At 40.7% G+C, this 18,685-nt stretch overlaps 1 protein-coding gene across 4 annotated transcripts in view; it reads right to left on the bottom strand.

Moving 5' to 3' along the window:
- Positions 1-18,685, bottom strand: part of runx1t1 (RUNX1 partner transcriptional co-repressor 1) — an 83,093-nt gene that overhangs the window by 47,895 nt on the left and 16,513 nt on the right. For 3 of the 4 annotated variants that reach the window (XM_085992677.1, XM_085992676.1, XM_085992678.1), the window contains exons 2-3: positions 7,996-8,133; positions 6,962-7,203 (exon numbers count right to left, since the gene is read on the bottom strand). In XM_085992677.1, the coding sequence (XP_085848803.1) occupies positions 6,962-7,203; positions 7,996-8,110 (357 nt within the window). In that variant the 5' untranslated portion in view covers positions 8,111-8,133. Of the gene's footprint in view, positions 1-6,961; positions 7,204-7,308; positions 7,814-7,995; positions 8,134-18,685 lie in introns of those variants that run through there. The other variant, XM_085992679.1, reaches the window with a different exon arrangement.

Raw genomic sequence — 18,685 nt, 5'->3', positions numbered from 1 at the left:
GTCTATTCTAATCCCATTTTCCAGCACTTGGTCCGTAGCCTTGTATGCTATGGCATTTCAAGTGCTCATCTAAATGCTTCTTGAATGTTGTGAGGGTTCCTGCCTCTACCACCCTTTCAGGCAGTGAGTTCCAGATTCCAACCACCCTCTGGGTGAAAAAGTTTTTCCTCAAATCCGCCCTAAGCCTCCTGCCCCTTACCTTGAAACTATGCCCCCTGGTTATTGACCCCTCTACTAAGGGGAAAAGTTCCTTTCTATCTACCCTATCTATGCCCCTCATAATTTTGTACACCTCAATCAGGTCCCCCCTCAGCCTTCTCTGCTCTAAGGAAAACAACCCCGGCCTGTCCTTGTCCAGTCTCTCTTCATAGCTGAAGCACTCCAGCCCAGGTAACATCCTGGTGAATCTCCTCTGCACCCTCTCCAAAGCAATCACATCTCTCCTATAGTGTGGCGACCAGAACTGCACACAGTATTCCAGCTGTAGCCTAACTAGCGTTTTGTACAGCTCCATCATAACCTCCCTGTTCTTATATTCTATGCCTCGGTTAATGAAGGCAAGTATCCCATATGCCTTTTTAACCACCTTATCTACCTGTCCTGCTGCCTTCAGGGATCTATGTACATGCACACCAAGGTCCCTCTGATCCTTTGTCCTTCCTAGGATCCTACCATTCATTGTGTATTCCCTTGCCTTGTTAGTCCTCCCAAAATGCATCACCTCACACTTTTCAGGGTTAAATTCCATTTGTACTTTTCTGCCCATCTAACCAACCCATCTATATCGTCCTGTAGCCTGAGGCTTCCCTCCTCGCTATTTACCACTCCACCAATTTGTGTGTCATCTGCGAACTTACTGATCATACCTCCTACATTCATATCTAAATCATTAATGTACACTACAAACAGCAAAGGACCCAGCACCGATCCCTGCGGTAACCACTGGACACAGGCTTCCAGTCACAAAAACAACCTTCGACCATCACCCTCTGCCTCCTGCCACTAAGCCAATTTTGGATCCAAAGTGCCAAATTGCCCTGGATCCCATGGGCTCTTACCTTCTTGACCAGTCTCCCATGTGGGACTTTGTCAAAAGCCTTACTGAAGTCCATGTAGACTACATCAACTGCACTACCCTCATCTACACATCTAGTCACCCCCTCGAAAAATTCAATGAAATTGGTCAGGCATGATCTTCCCCTGACAAAGCCATGCTGACTATCCCTGATTAATCCCTGCCTCTCCAAGTGGAGACTAATTCTGTCCCTCAGAAATTTTTCCAATAATTTCCCTACCACTGATGTTCGGCTCACTGGCCTGTAATTCCCTGGTTTATCCCTACTACCCTTCTTGAATAATGGTTCTACGTTAGCTGTCCTCCAATCCTCTGGCACCTCCCCTGTGGCCAGAGAGGTTCTGAAAATTTGTGTCAGAGCCCCTGCAATCTCCTCCTTTGCTTCACACAGCAGCCTGGGATACATCCAGTCAGGGCCTGGGGATTTATCCACTTTTAAGCCCGCTAAAACCGCTAACCACTGACCCATATTGCTTGGATCACCTTTGAGACTTAACAAATATCCACACGTTAGGACTTCTGAAATTAACATTCTCCCATTTTCTTCCTAAAAAAGTCCAAAACGCTCACCCTCCCTTAATCTCAAATGCTACATTTTTATCTGCTCTCGCTCCACGGCCATAACTTCGCCAGACGGCTGGCAGTGAACGGGATTTCGGCAGAGCTTCCGGTGAAGTTATGGCGGCGGAGCAGGAGTGGCTCAGAGGAAATTCTGGGCAAATAATTCAGGGTTAAGCCTCAAGAGGGAGCAAGCTGCCTGTTCATAAAGGGTGGGTAAAACTGAAGGATGCATCACCCCAGTTATAGGGCAACACTGATAGACACCACAGAACAAGTTTGCTTGTTTCTTTCCCCTAACCCCTCATAAAAGGAAAAACAATAAAACGTAATTTTAATCCTCAAATTGCAGTGCCATGATAAGAGTTCTGATGCAAGGCATCAAAATCTTAACCTCGGTCTTTCAGATATTGGCTAAAATGCTGTAATTTTCCTACATACTCTATTTCTATCCATGAAGAAAAACAGCCATAAGGCATGTTAAGTTAACATCCAACCAGTAATTGAAAAAAGAAAAACTTGCATTTATATAGTGCCTTTCACGGCCACCGGACGTCCCAAAGTGCTTTACAGCCAATTAAGTACTTTTGAAGTGTAGTCACTGTTGTAATGTAGGAAGCATGGCAGCCAATTTGCGCACAGCAAGCTCCCACAAACAGCAGTGTGATAATGACCAAATAATCTGTTTTAGTGAATGGATTCTCCAAGTAAAGAATTCATGATCTTATGATGTGGAAGGCCAGCAGAGCCCAAATGCTTACATTTAATTCAGACCATGCTACACTGCACCCTTTCTGTGAGGTTTACAAGAGTCGATTTTCCTCTATGGGCACTAGCTGGGCAGCCGACAGCCTCAGGTCACCTTAGGTGTGCTGCACCTATGAAATTGCAAGTGCACACATTTTCCAGCCCAGGTGTACTACAAGTGCAAGCTCATCCAAACATATGGGAGGAAATCAGAGCACAGAAGAACTCCTGTCAGCGAGTCCTTCTGAACTGCTGCCAGGGAGCAACATCCTGAGGCTTTTAGACTATCCTGGGGGGAGGGACGGAGAAAACTAACAGGCAGGCCTTTACCACAGATTTTAGCAGATGTCAAATAGAAACTGAAGTGGGAGGCTGGGAACACCCACTCCATTACACCATGCACAAACCCAGTCACGAACTTTGGGGAACACCCAAGAAATTATGATGGGATGCAAGTGAGGGGGGAAACAGAAGAAGAAAATCTATCCTGCCGTGCCTAAACTTTTTATTAGTGGATCACTCATTCTCCTATTAGCTAGCCCCTTGGTGAATAATTACCATATAAATACCATTCAAGGAATACTCAAGTTAATGCTGCATCTTATGTGACTGCGACAAACGTAAACTATCCCTCCTCATCCTGTCTGCAGCCTTTGACATGGTTGACCACTCCATCCTCCAATGCCTCTCCACCGTCGTCCAGCTGGATGGTACTGCACTCGCCTGGTTCCATTCTTATCTATCTAATTGTAGCCAGAGAATCACCTAAAGGTTTCTCTTTCCACTCCCACATTGTTACCTCTGGTGTCCCCCAAGGAACTATCCTTGGCCCCCTCCTATTTCTCATCTATATGCTGCCCCTCGGCGACATCATCCGAAAACACAGCCTCAGTTTCCACATCATACGATGAGGACACCCAGCTCTACCTCACCACCACGTCTCTCAACTCCTCCACTGTTTCTAAATGATCAGACTGTTTGTCTAACATGCAGTACAGGATGAGCAGAAATTTCCTCCACTTAAATATTGGGAATACTGAAGCCATTGACTTCGGTCCCCACCACAAACTCCATTCCCTAGCATCTGTCTGAGGCTGAACCAAACTGTTTGCAACCTTGGTGTCATATTTAACCCTGAAGTGAGCTTCCGACCACATATCCACGGCATAACTAAGGCCGCCTATTTCCACCTCCGTAACATTGCCCGTCTCTGCCCTTGCCTCAGCTCACCTGCTGCTGAAAACCTCATCCATGTCTTTGTTACCTCTAGACTTGACCATTCCAATGCACTCCTGGCTAGCCTCCCATGTTCTACCCTAGGTAAACTTGAGGTCACTGAAAACTCAGCTGCCCGTGATCTAACTCGCATGAAGTCCCGTTCACTCATCACCCCTGTGCTCGCTGACCTACATTGGCTCCCGGTTAAGCAACGTCTCGATTTTGAAATCCCTCCATAGCCTCGTCCCTCCCTATCTCTGTAATCTCCCCCAGCCCCACAGCACCACCATGCCCCCACACCCCCCAATCCCGAGATATCTGTGCTCCTCTAATTCTGGTCTCTTCAGCATCCCTGATTTTTAATCGCTCAACCACTGGTGGCCATATCTTCAATTGCCACTCCTAAGCTCTGGAATTCCCTCCTTAAACCTCTCCGCATCTCTATCTCTCTTTCCTCCTTTAAGATGTTCCTTAAAACATAATTCTTTGACCAATTTTTTGGTCATCTGCCCTAATTTCTCCTTATGTGGCTCAGTGTCAAATTTTGTTTGACAATGCTCCTGTGAAGCACCTTGGGACATTTTACTATGTTAAAGGTACTATATAAATACAAGTTGTTGTTGTTGCTGTGTCACTCACTAAAACTGCTAAAATTAAACTAAACTAGTCTGCAACTTTTGTAGATTAATTTTGTGCAATTAAAGACATAACAGCATCTCCCCATCCCAGTTAACTTACAAATTAGCTGTTTGAATTTGCTGTTCCATAATAATTTCACATTATATTTCAAATAAGTGAGTCCAGCAGCATAAGCAATTCCTACTTTGGAAATATCCATTCTTAGAGTTGCTCCCTCTAAGTGTATCATTGCAATAAGTCCCAAAAACAAGAAATATAACCTAAACTTGAAATGGAGCAGGCACTGGGAATGTTATGGTAGCATAGTGGTTATGTTACTGGACGAGTAATCCAGAGGCCTGAACTAATAATCTGGAGACATGAGTTCAAATCCAATTTAAATTCAATTAATTAAATAAAAAGGTGACCATAAAACTACCAGATTGTCGTAAAAACCCATCTAGTTCACTAATGTCCTTTGGAAGGAAATCTGCCGTCCTTACCAGGTCTGGCCTATATGTGACTCCAGACCCACAGCAATGTGGCTGACTCTAAACTTCCCCCTGAAATAGCCTAGCAAGCCACTCCATTGTATTCAAAAAGGCAGCTCACCACCACCTTCTCAAGGGCAATTAATGGGCAATAAATGCTGGCCATGCCGACGACGTCCACATCCCGTGAATGAATTAAAAAAAACAGCCTACAGCGAGTCACCAGGGTACACGAGACTGTGGGTAACAGTTTAGACAACCTAAGCTTGAAACATTAAGTAAATACCAGCCAATTCTTCTCTCTGGATAACGGCCATCAAGAGCACAAAAGACTTTCACAGCTATGAATTCTCATGAGCTTTCGCCTCAATAAGCACACACTAGTTAAGTGCATCAAAAGTTGCTTTTCTTCTCCAAATATCTCTCCTTACCCTCTTTTCCTGAAGATACTGACTTATGCTGGGGTACAGTTCCATAAGCCCTCCAATAACTTAACCAAATTGATTATCCATCATGTGTGAGCCTGAATAGCAAGAGCAGGCTATTCAGCAGTGGGGCCATCACAAAAGAGTCCGATCACCAGAATCTGCACACACATTTTCAGCACGTGCATCAGAAGTGGGTATTCTGGCTCATATTTCCCTTCTCTACATCAGGAATTCCGCCAACTGCAGTGCCTCCATTGTCTGAGCTGACATCAACTAATTTAGCACCAGGCAGAGTTCACATCTTTTGGCATGTATGGCTCAGTAACATATGACCTGAAGTATTTACCCACTCAGCATATTGCAAGTTTGATAGAATCATTCCATTCCACTCCACTAACTTAATAATAAGATACTGAACCAGCTAACAACATTACATTCTAATGCAGTTAGTTTATCAAATAAGTTAGTCTAGTAGGTACATGCTACAGCTATGAGACACCATTCTTTATAACACCTCCTTCCAAAAAGAAATTAAAGTTGTCCCGATGTCTCAGGGCATAATTCGCAATGTGTTATGGTGCCCTAGTCTGCAGCAAGTTAACTAATCACAATTGGAGCAGCAGAGGCGGGGGACGACATTAGCTTCCATGTCTCCAGACTAAGGCAAGTGAAAATTAGTCAGTCAGTCACCTAGAGTTCCTGCAAATGATTATAAAATACAGCACAGAAGGAGGTCATTCGGCCCATCGTGCCTGCTCTTCAAAAGAATTATCCATTTAGTCCCACTACTCTGCTCTTACCCTACAGCCTCGCAAATCTTTCCTTATCTAATTATATATCCAATTCCCTTTTGAAAGTTACTAGTCAATCTGTTTCCACCACCATTTCATGCAGTGCAAGCCAGATCATCATAACTCGCTGCTTAAAAGAAAATTCTCTTCGTCTCCCCTCTGGTTCTTTTGCCAATGACCTCATATCCGTGTCCTCGGGTTACCGACCCTCCTGCCAGTGGAAACAGTTTCTCCTATTTACTCTACTGAGCACTCGCTGATGATCACTACTGGAAACGTTCTTGTGCGAATGTCAGGAGAAGACAGCATCAGGCCAATTTCTGATGGCTGCCACAGCCAAATAGCACAACACTCACTATCGAATGTGAGCAATGACCAGTTGGTTGTAGTACTGGAAAGCTACTAATGGCTATGCAAATATATACAAGCATGAGTCACTGGGGGTGAAAGTGGTCTTGAAAATGGCCAATAGTGAACCTAGTCAAATTTTTAGTTTCCGGCTGCGTGCAAAACGGGCTGCTGATTTGCTAGCACCAATTTTGCACGATCAATTTCACCCCCACTATCTTCAGGAAAGAGAAGAGTAAGAGGAGAGGAATAAAGAAAATCACAGTCACACACCTGTGACCAGTTACTCTATATTGCTATTTGCCTGAAGTAATAATATTCAAAATGGACAAAGTTTTAGACCATTTGATTTTTAGTCTCTCAGTCTGATCACTGCAGTGTTCTCTATAAATAAAACAACTTAGCTTGTGGGGTATGTAATTTAATGTCACTTACAGCACGAGGTATGCATTTTCCCCTCCACTGTATGCATTTTGATACTGAGCTGGAGAGTTAAAGCCCTGTGTTTTTGGTACAGGAATGATTCTGAATCGCACAATTTGATCAAAAATACTGGGGCAGTTTTGAGAGAGTCAGATGCCAGTACAAGTGCAGTAACTAGAGAACTGACTTTTTACACAAACATACATCGATATACTATGAGGTGTGTGGCAAAGAACTTGAAACAGTTTTGTATTCCCTACTTACCACTAACCCAAGCACCAAGGTTCGCACTCTCTCCCCAATTTCCGGTGAAATATCATTGCCGAATTGTTGCAAGGTCGTTAGAAATCTTTTCAGCTTACTGAGCTGTCGAGCACCACAGGCTGGTGGCAGCTGCTGATTTGCCAGTGAGGAAGAGGAAGAAGAGGAGGTTCCATTACTGAAGCCATTTGGAGGAGATGGTGCCCCATTCAATGCAGTGGGCGAGTGACTGCTGCCATTTGTTACTGTAACAAGAGGAATAAAAATAAATTAGGCCTGTGTCTGTTGAGAATAGATGGCTCCACACATTAATAACAGATACAAAGAGAGCATGCTTTAAAAGCAATAACCTTGCAAACAATGACAGTGAAAATTTCTTCCACCATACGTCAAACAGGCCAGCAACAACTGTGTGCTGTGTAGCATGTCTTAGTTAAGTGTACAGCTAAAAGTTCCAGAAGAAGAATTCTACTTCTTACATATGCTACACAGCACTGAATACGGCCAGGCTGAATTCTACTTTGCATTTGCTGGGGAGGACACATACAGCATGGAAACATCTGAAAATAGCATTGTCAGTCTAAAGTAAAACAGGTGTACAGTCCCAACACTAGGCCAAGTACGGAGGTTATATTTATCGAAGCACCTGCCAGAAGAGCTCCAGTGAGACCGTCAGGGTTAAAGCATTACAGGGATTAAAATAAATAAATAAATTCAACCCCTAAACCGCAACAGAAGTTAATTCAAAGAGTTTTAGCTTTTCAGACTAACTTAACAGTATTATATAGGAAGCCCCAGAGATGCCAGTTAACTTAATAGTACAGCACTCTCTCTGCAGCTTACACCTTGTATACTCATATGATCTACACAGTAGTACCACCAGGCAGTTTCTCGCTTACCTTCTCTTCCTCCCCCTCCCCACCACGGTAAAATACTTTCTGTAATTTTATGCAAAGCAAAAAGAGAATAGCAATGATAAAGACTAAAATAGATAAACAAGTAGAAACAGAATTTTAAAATACAATATTTCTAATTACATGTTGTTGGTGTGAATGAGCTAGTTCGAGGTGCTCCTTGGTTGGTTGGAGGAGGTGGCATTGTTGGAGGCGTCAACCTGGATTGTGTTTTTACATCTGCAGGTGAGTCTGGCATTGTGGAGCGCTTCTCAGTGCGATCTGTCAGAGGCAAAAGAGGAATTGGTGTTATTCTTTTCTTCCTCTGGGCATCAGTTGCTCAAGGAACTGTTAAATACCATCATACCATTCCAAAAAGGTAATTTTAGTGGCCAAAAACAGTCATTTCATCTTTTAATCATTCCCTGATCAAAACAATTGTAAGGAGGCATGTTCCAGATGGTGTCATCTCATTAGTAATGTGGAGAGATTGTCATTTTGTTCTTGGCTCAAAGACGTACAGATGCTTCCTTAGCATCAAGCACGAGCCCAATTCCATTTCAACATTGTCTTCTAGTTCAGTACTCAAATATTACCAAAAACAAAGATGAAGAGAAAAGGGAATGTAATGAAGCCCCTAAAGACAAACTTGATAGAAAAACCTAATGTACAGGTAAGACACTGGCACAATGTGAACCAAATACACAATATCTCTGAGGCAACACCTAATGCCTGTCTGTTTTCTTTTGTTTTGGCACAGAGGGTGCCATGTGTTAACTAACTGTATAAGCAGCAGTCTGGAAACTCACGGCTCATGAACATTAAAAAGGGAGCACGTAAAGTATATTAGTTTCAACACCATGTTAGTATAACATGCATAAGCGGTTCCAAATATATTCATTAAATAAAAATTGAAAACAAATACTGGACTGAGGTTGATTCTGACAGCCTACAAAATACTGTATTAGTACAGGAAACTTCGCGATATCCGGCACCGACGTGATGCCGATCTATGAAAACTTCCGGACAGACCAGCGCTAATGTTGAAGGATACGGAGGTTTTCATCTCTGTATCTGACAACAAACACTGTTGCTTAGCAACAGCTTGTAAACAGTCGGCCCGTACCTTGGAAGCGTCTCTGTAGCTTAGCAACAGCTTCAGAGAGGCTTTCCAGAGACTGACTGTTTAAAAAAAATGCTAGGAGAAGAAAAAAAAACCTAACAAAACGGCTGCTGATTTCTGCCGTTAGATCGAGGTTTCCGGCCATACAACCTCCGGATAAACCAAAGTTTCCTGTATATCAGTGATTTATTGCAGATGAATAGGTGTCTCATTTATTCCTGAGCTACTTTAACAATAAGCCATAATTAATTCTTGCACACTATTTCCATCAACAGTCTCAATTTACCGCACTGTTTTTCTGTCCACCAAGCTGTAAACTGAATATCATATTTCAATTTTCATATGTTTATAGAAACCTATCAATTTGAAATAGTTCACAAAAAAAAGCTTTTTCAATGAGTTCTTGTCTCTGCAAAACCATTTAAAAGGACGGAGTTAAGATTTTAATCAGGACAAGTCCCAGAAGTTTTTGTAACAAACACACAGTGCCTACTTCCTACATTTTCTTTTCCTTCCCCAGTGCAATGATAGATTTCACTTTTTCCTTCACGAATTGTTCCTCATGTTTCAGTTACTTTCTTCCCATGCAGTCTTTTTCCATCTTGCCATAATCTAGGCTTTCCTCAGATCCAGAACTAAAGCAGTCATTTTATTTTGGCCGAACAAGAATGTTGCTGGATAGATGGAATCCAATTGTGAAAAGAATGGCGGCCAGCCAAGGTCCTGGCTTTAAATGGGTCCGTAAAGTCTGAGGCTATGATTAGGGCCTATTGTACTATATATTTTATTTACAATGTTACTTCTTATCGATAATATGTCACCACGTACAGGAAACTTTGGTTTATCCGGAGGTTGTATGTCTGGAAACCTCGATCTAACGGCAGAAATCAGCAGCCGTTTTGGTTAGTTTTTTTTTCTCCTAGCATTTTTTTTAAACAGTCAGGCTCTGGAAAGTATCTCTGTAACTTAGCAACAGCTTCAGAGACGCTTCCAAGGTACGGGCCGAGTGTTTACAAGCTGTTGCTAAGCAACAGTGTTTATTGTCAGATACGGAGATGAAAACCTCCGTATCCTTCAACATTAGCACTGGTCTATCCAGAAGTTTTGATAGATTGGCAGCAGCTCAGTCCCGTCGGTGCCAGATATCGCGAAGTTTCCTGTACATATAACACATACCTAAATTATAGGGTATTTGGAATCCTTGAACTGTGACTAAACATAAATAGTTTGTGTGTAATATAGTGCCTCTTTCTCTCTTGTAGAACAGCTCATAGCTAATTAAAATTAATAGGACTTTGTCTATGCATTGTATAATTACTGTGAAACGTTATTTGATTTCTGTTTAATCCAGCAATTCATTGGTCACACACTTCACCACATTATTGGAAGCTAAGCAAAGTTTAAAAATAGGGCAATTGGCACAAATATGTAAATCAGTAACACACAAGCCTGGACATTAGGCTAATTTTAATGCAATTTTAACTGAAATGCTTTTTAAAAAATCCACATTAACTTTATTAAAGCACATAGGATCACAGTACCAATATCTATCCAGAGATTTACTTCTTCCAAAATGTTTCAACGTTCTTGCTACCACAGCTTTTTCAGAAGATTAGGATCATGAAACACAAAAAATAAATGGGTCTCTCACTATTTGTCACTTCTTTATCCACTAGATTTTATTCTTAATGTCAACTTACAGTTTTGGTATTTTCAAAAGACCATGACTAAATTCATATTTGGGACCGAACAAGCTTGCCAATGATACTCGGTCGTTTTCCAGCCTTCACTGCTCAACAGTGCACCCTGTCTTTTCACCTCACTACCTCAAGTGGTTAGAATCACATGGAATAAATATTTTTCAGTTCCAAACCCAAAACTAACAACCACATGTTACTGCAGACAGAGCAGTGAATTCAGGCTCTCCTAAATAAAGGAAAATATTCCTGACATGCTGGGGCAGTGAGCTTGCCAGGGCTGGTTGGGAGATAACAGTGGGAACTGCTAGCCCATCTGGTTTCCATTCTGCTAACACTCAAGCTGTACTGTTAAAAAAGACCGTCCAGATAACCAGCTCCAAAACACATGGGAAAGAAGCCTGTGGAATTAATCTGTTACTTATACAAGAGGCTCATATCCCTCATGCTTAAATATCTCAGCATTCTACAAGTACTGAAGCATAAACTGTAATTATAAATCTGAAATCATGTTACTTCTGTGTATCTCTACACTTTAGCACACACAATTAGTCCTAATACAGAACTTCCTTATGAAATCTTGAAAGCTATCCAAAATAGTCACCCAAGCATCTCCATCTGCAGCACAGCTCTGCTGAGGATTAAAACTGCCTCCCCCAACCCGGCAGACACATGCTTCTACTGTACTGACAGTTTGGTGTCAGCCAGAAGGTTTCATGCACAGCCAACCTGCCCTGGATCAGATGGAGCCAGAGCCGAGAGGTCCTCCAAATTAAATGTAATGCCACCATCTGCAACTCATTCAGTGCTGTTTAGCGCAATCAATTCATGATGGAGATAATGCTGAAGTAATGGGCCAGTCCTAATCCATATCCAAAAAAAACCCAAGCCTCTAGTAAAGTTAGTGACTTGATGTAAACTCAGAAAATATGGTTTGAGTATTTGTAAATCAGTTCCATTTGTTCTGGGTAGCACAATCATTCTGAATGATGATTTGTTTCTTAGCAAAGCCACAGTGTAAGTGTACAAAAGAACCTTTTCAGCTCAAAATGTTGAGTTTCTGCAAGAATACTTTATTCCTAATGTAAAAGCATAATCATGGGAATGTTGATTTAACTTCCCTCTCTTCCTCTAGAAACTGAAACACTTATTAGAAGTGAAAGTGCTGGGTTTTTAAAAAAAAAAAGAGTTCACTTGTTATGCATACTATTTTCAAATTAAAGGCTGCATGGCCAAGCCCGAATAGAAACAAAAGTTTGTGAGTAATAATGTGAAATAATTTCCATTCTAGAAGATGGTAAATACGAAGCAACTTTGAGTCTGATCGGTTAAAGACAATTAAAAGACAGTGGCAAAAAGGTAAATCAAGCTTGTGGCAGGGTTTTTTTTAATTGTTTAAATGGAAGCAGTCTAAAAGATGACTGCCAAATTTCTTTATCTAACAGCCTCCAATATGTGAAAATGTATGACACTATATAAAGCAAATGGAATTACTTCACTACACGCAGCCTATATTAATTATTCAGTCTGTTTTAAACAAGGTGCTCTTTCATACGAGAGGCTGACTTGGTGGGGTCTGGTTTCTAGGGATTACACATAGTGTTCAAGTGCATGAAGTGATGTGTGCATTGTATCTCCAGAAGCAGATATTTACAGTTTTTGTGTGGTATGTTGAAACATTCATGGAATCTTGTAAACATTTGCTGAAATATTTCAGATTACCCACACTCACTCGGTACAGATTTCTCTGAATTTAGCAGGCAAGTAGCCTGTTTTAGCAAAGCAACAGTACATCTTAATTACAAAGGCAGCATACTGTAATGAAGGTTAATGTTTAGAAATGTTATCACCAACCAAGGGGGATAATTGGAAATGTCCTCAAACACAAATGAAACTTATGCTGAAATTTAATGCCAATATGTCACGTTACGCCCGAATACTATGCACTGTGGTAGTTTGGGGTCTCTTCAGTATGAATGCCTGGGAATGCAGCAGTGAAAATCTTGCTATGAGCCAAAAAGCTTGGGATGATGGCTCAGTAACCAGTGTGGAGTATGTCGGCACTTGTGACCCATCCCCTTAACTCATGCTGTTTGAGCGTAATTATCTCTGTAATTAGAGGTTGGATAGGAGAATTGGTTTACGATTCTAATAAGCCACTGGTAAGTCTGATTACAATCCAACTTGTGTGTTTACATAAATAAGCAGAGCCACCACTGCAGCAGATGCATGGGGTGCACGTCTCTCGTGGTGTGTAAAAAAAAATCATCGCATCCTGTAGAACACAGGTGGAACATGCAAGACACGATCATCAAGATTCAAAGGCAGTCTTGGGAAGGAGAGCTCACTTGGTATGCAGGGGATGGTTTCTCGCCTTGAATACATTATGAACTTGCAGCACGCTAATATGCCATGCAATCATAAGCACCAGATGGAACAGTATGCAGTACATGTCCCATCAAACCTCTGCTTGTCAGGAAGATGTATTAGTGTCCCTGTACTGTTTTTTTCCTGCAATCCCCCAGTTGTCCCCTTAGACTTTCACATTTCTTAGCATTCGGTTTCTCGATCCCTGAAGTACACGTCCCCCGGGTTGCCTCATCTGTACCAGGTGGTTCCAAAAGTAGTTTTATTCCATTATATTAAATAAGGTGAGGGCTATGGGACTGCAGCAGGCTATCTGCACAGTGCCTGCGGGAGAGCTACCAATTGCTGTAGCACAAAAGCTTGCTCAGATATTGTTTTAAAGACAAGGTCAAAGGCCTTTTAATTTAATTCCAGAAAAAAAAGGCAATATTCTTTTTAAGACTATTCTGCTAACTGAATTTTTGGAAACACGAAGCAAAATTTATCCACCTTTTTATAGAATTCCATGCCCTGTTTTAAAATTAATCCAGAGGGGGGTAGCCATTAGAGTGCAGAAATATACTGCCCGATTTGTTTGTTGCATTGCATTTTGCATTAATCAAGCTGATTTTTTTTTTACAGCACAGATGCGGTAGACAGTACATTAACCCTTTGATTAGCAATTCTTATGCAGCCTTCACAATGTATACATTTGTCTATCCTGGAATATCTACAGAAAGCTATCCTAGTCCAGCACTAAATACACTAACATAAAATGAAATGCATGAAACCACAGGGCAATATTTAGTAAAAATGTATGCACAAGATTTTTTGTAGTAAAAGGTGAACAAAACATAAATTTAATCTTTAAATGGGGATGTTGTGTAGGTAAAAAAAAAGCTTCTAATTTCTAAATTTATCAGAGCACTTAATTAGATTCTTCAAAACTAAATGTTTAATATTGAATATTCTTTGCCCATGGTAGGATGCTGCTTGTCTGGAGAAGCCATATGTGACCCTCATGACTCTGTGGTAGACGACTCTTCAGGATGCTGCTGAAACAAAGCTGCCGCAGCATACGAGGTCTCTGGACCCACAATATGAAAATCATTTGGTTCATTAGATTAGTCAGCCTGCTATAAACAAAAGGCTAATGTTTTAGTTTGTGTTTCGGGGTGACTGGTATTATTCAAGCACTTTATTAAAAAAAAGTAGACAAATCAATCCTTAAACCATTAGGGAGAACTTGAGACAACCTCTAAACTATCAGATTGAACCATAACTAATCTTACGTGAAAGAATTTGTACAGAAATAATAAAAATAAAAATAAAACTGGACTTCTGTCGTCTTTCAGAAATACTGAACAATCGGACATGCCCTCCAGAAAACATATTGGACACCTTGCAGAACAAAGCATGATCTGCTGCTTATTGGTAATAGTTAAAGCACAATAATAAGTACTTCGATTTCCCAATAACTTTAATATATGTTTACAGATTTTAAAAAGTCTCATTGAATCCAAGAAGCAATCATTTGTTTATTTGAGAGGTATTTCAAACTGCGCCGTAGAAATGTGTGTTAAAATAAAGTTTCTTCTACATATAAAATGCAGATAATTCTTTTATACTTATTAAAAAAAAGACTGGCGGCAGAATGGCTGTTTATTTCTACTGGGACTTGCTCAGTGCTGTCTGCAAGTGTTTTGAAAATATCACATGACATAGCCATGTGTTAAAAATTACAGCCAGTTAAGTTCTCTGCTAAGAAAAATATGTGGACAATTTATGAAATGCGCCCCAGGATGGAGATGTCCTAAGTAGAACCAGATTCTGAAAACAGAATCAATTTTTGAAATGTAAAGAAAAAGAGCTGTGGCCACATCTGGACAGCAGAAGTTAAGAGGGTGGTCTGACCTAATGCCAGGCCTTTTCTAACAGAACAGTATCATTTTGTACTACAATGACCATGATCACTGATGGTCTTTCACGGAAATGACCCTGAGCAATGCCAGATGCATTAATGGTGCTGTATTTATAAGCCTGCGTCTGTTCTTTGGAAGTACTGTACAGGGTTCACAAGATTTGCTTTGTGAAATTGTACACTATAGTAGCCCCTCACTCAAACACTCTCCTATATACAACGGCCTGACAGAACACACATAGTTTACTGCATGCATATTTATGGGCAAACCATATCTAAAACCATACTTTAGTACATCTCGTACTGAAACACACACACACACACACACACACGACTCCCAAAGACAGAGATCCACACAAATATCTGTTTACACCAATAAAAATTTAAAGTTGTCTTGTGTTTAAAGTGTTGGCAGAAACACAAACATAATAGGACCACAAGGCCAAATGAAAGCCCTGCCCAAGTAAATGCAGGGAGTGCGGATTTTTAACATTTTCAATAAAATGTTAGGTTTGTTAAAACAGTTTTCTCGTGCTTTTATAGCTCGCCATTTAACTTTTTATATTCAGCACCACTGATAATGTGAGCTAGATTTTGCTTTAACAGTAGAAATATAGAAACAGACCATTCCAGAATGTTTCTGTTTATTTTGCTGTCAACTCATGGCATCTAGCATGCAGGTTTATTGGTCAAAAGTTATGTGATTTAAAAAAAAAGCAAGGTTATAATCCAACCTATTGAGAAAAAAAAGGCACCCAATATATCCACATTAGAATTGAAGTCCCCTAGCTGGGCACAATTGAGAGTTACATAATTGTCTCGTCCATCTGAGCTTTAGCAAACACAGAGATGTAGTTACAAGAGGTTTTCAAATTAACAATTGTGCAGCTAGAGTTTATGGCCCCAATTACTGTGGGTTTTTTTAAAAAAAAGCTATCATACAAATCCTATTCTCAATGAAAATGAAATTTAACTACAGCACTCGGGGCAGATTGTGAAGACCATCCTAACAGACTATAGTACAGATGGGTGTCAAAAAAATAGCCAAGTGTCAGATATGCTCAAGTAGATTAAATCTTGCACATGCTTGTGGTTGCACACATCTGTTATTTGCAGATTATGTACCACATTACAAGGGCTGACAGTACAGTACAGCACAGCACACTAGCTTTCATATATCACTGGGAAAACAATAGTGCATAGCAACCTAGTAAACTGGAGCCTGACATCTATTAACAAAAATGTGTTAGTAACAAACAGTATACTATGCAATGGTACAGATGTAACATGCAGCATTTAATAGCGCTGTAAAATGGACAAAAATGTTGGTTGAATAAGACCACACAACAACTCCCCTAAGAAAAATCTTCTTCAACAACTGGCAATACCTACACACAGCAGTACAAGCAGGCAGATACAATTTCAAAACACCATCTGCAAAGTGTACTCTCCTTTAAACTGCAGCCACTTCTGGACTTCTAACCAAATAATCTGTAAACAGACAGCTGTGCACTTTCAGTCTCTCTCGATACATATTTTATCTTAAGATAATAACACCATCAGCCACATGGCTTAACAGTTCATACACAACGTATGACTAATAAAATGTGACACGTTGCACACAAAACAAGACCCTATCATCAAGTCAATAAATGGCTATAATTTCACTTCTAGGTTGACAGTAACTAAAACAAAATACCCTGTCAATGTTAAACATGCTTGGTGAACAGGTCACCTCCACAAGACTCACCTGGCATTATTGAACGAGCTACACACCTTTACCCTCTTCTTAAAAAAATAAAAATGCAAAACTAGTCAGCAGACCTACGGTCTCCTGCTCTGGAATGATCAGAGAAAACAGACAGCCATAAGGCTTGCTGCGGCACCCTACCTAGAGGCAGGAAACTGGGTGCGTGCTTTTGCCAGGCAGAGACAGATGGAGAGCTGACACTCCGAATTGTACTTGGAGCAGAAATGTGAATGATGACAGGAGCACATGTGGCCTTGAACCAAGCCCAGTCTCTTCAGGCAGAACAATGACATGGATGTATGCACAAATTATCTCTGCCTGAGACCCTCATCTGACTTATTTTACTGTACCTTTTTTACTAGCTCCAACCCAGGGGAGGGCAAGGAAGGCACCAGACACAGGGATATATTGTTGTGAAGTCCTCAGATAAGCTGTGTCGTTCTTTACAAAAACGGAAATGTAAACCTTTCCTTCTTTGATTTGTTTGCCCCCACTCTTTGCAATCCTTCCACTACGTTGCTTGTAGCATTCCTCCTGCCTTCCTTACAGCATATGATTCACATGTGTCTGAATGCAGATCCCCCAGCATTCAGCCTCTGTCAATGCAAATGCATTTTTTCCCTGTAGCCGCCTTAAACCGCTGATGAAATCCATGTGGGAACACAGGAAAAACTGACCTTTTTTTGAGAGCTATGAATATGCTCTGTTCACATATGGATCAATCCATGGCTCTCTGACAACTGATGTCAGTTAACAAACACTCACAGCAGTGCTGCAGCCAATAAGCTGTTTCCTAATGTAATGCAGCTCTTTAAGAAAAAAAAATCCAGTGTAGTCAGGAGCACCTCAAAGGGTTATGAACAGCAATAATTGTCAGCTCTTCTACAACATACACCAGCTATCAAAGGATTATACCACAGACATGCATTTCAGACCACAAGCATTTTCACTCTTTTTTGTCTTTCTTCTTGAAACAGCTCTTCTAAATGCCAGGACCATATCCTCACAACAGTAATTGCGGCTTCAAATTGATCCACATTAACATGAACCAATTCCTTCGGGATTCTCACCTAGTGGTCTATCAGTGAAAGGAATGACAAGACAAGGATGCTTGTGCATCGGATACTCCTCCAGTGTTTTCTGTAACCGTCAGCTGCATCAGGCCTTTATCTCCAGGTTATTTAATTACAGGAAAGGTGCCACACATGTGGCAGCATCCCCCAGTTTGGTTTAATCCAGGCGGCTGTGATTTACAATCAATGCGATTCACTGCACTTTAACTACTCTTGATATTAGTAGCAGGAAAATCATCGTCTGCAGTCAGAAATGGGAGTAGAATTCACTGGCACCCACAAACAATCTGAAATAGTGACAAGGCCAACCCTGTTCCTCAGGCTCACACTTTAATTCAAGGCAATTCCAAAGATTACAAGATGGGTGTGCAGCATAAACATTAATGGATTCAGTTCTAAACCGTTGTCATTTTAGTGTTTTTTTTAATGCTTTGATTTAAACATTTCAACATCAATTTAATTTCAAATATTGATCATAGTTTTGGCTATCCTAATCTGAAACATATTGTCATGCTTTGAGAAAAGTATTGCAAGTAATGACTCCATCAGCTAATTAAATATTAGAAATAAAAAAGTCACATTTGAGCTAACCTGGAATTATTAAAAGCATTGAAACAAGAACTAGCTTTTAATTCAAATTTCAGGATGATAATTATCTATAAAAGTATGAATCAAAATCTTTAGAAGGGAAATCAAACAAAAACACATTAAATAACAGAGAAACTAAAAGACATAAAGGTATTAACAACTCTAAAATTGCTTACCCAGAGAGAGCAAGAAACCCCAAAATGCATTTCACGAGATCATGGCTCGGTAACAATACACTAGCTGCATCGAGACTTTTCTACAAGTCAGCTCAACTTTCCCTATCTACTCTTTGGCCACTAATTGCCAACATGCATCTGATACACTGTGAATTCATGG

This window comes from Somniosus microcephalus, chromosome 7 (assembly GCF_052327205.1).
Source record: "Somniosus microcephalus isolate GS21.2 chromosome 7, FLI_Smic_1.0, whole genome shotgun sequence".
NCBI classification, from domain to species: Eukaryota; Metazoa; Chordata; class Chondrichthyes; order Squaliformes; family Somniosidae; genus Somniosus; species Somniosus microcephalus.
Note: the sequence above shows the minus strand (reverse complement) of the source record. Positions and strands in the feature narration are given on the sequence as shown.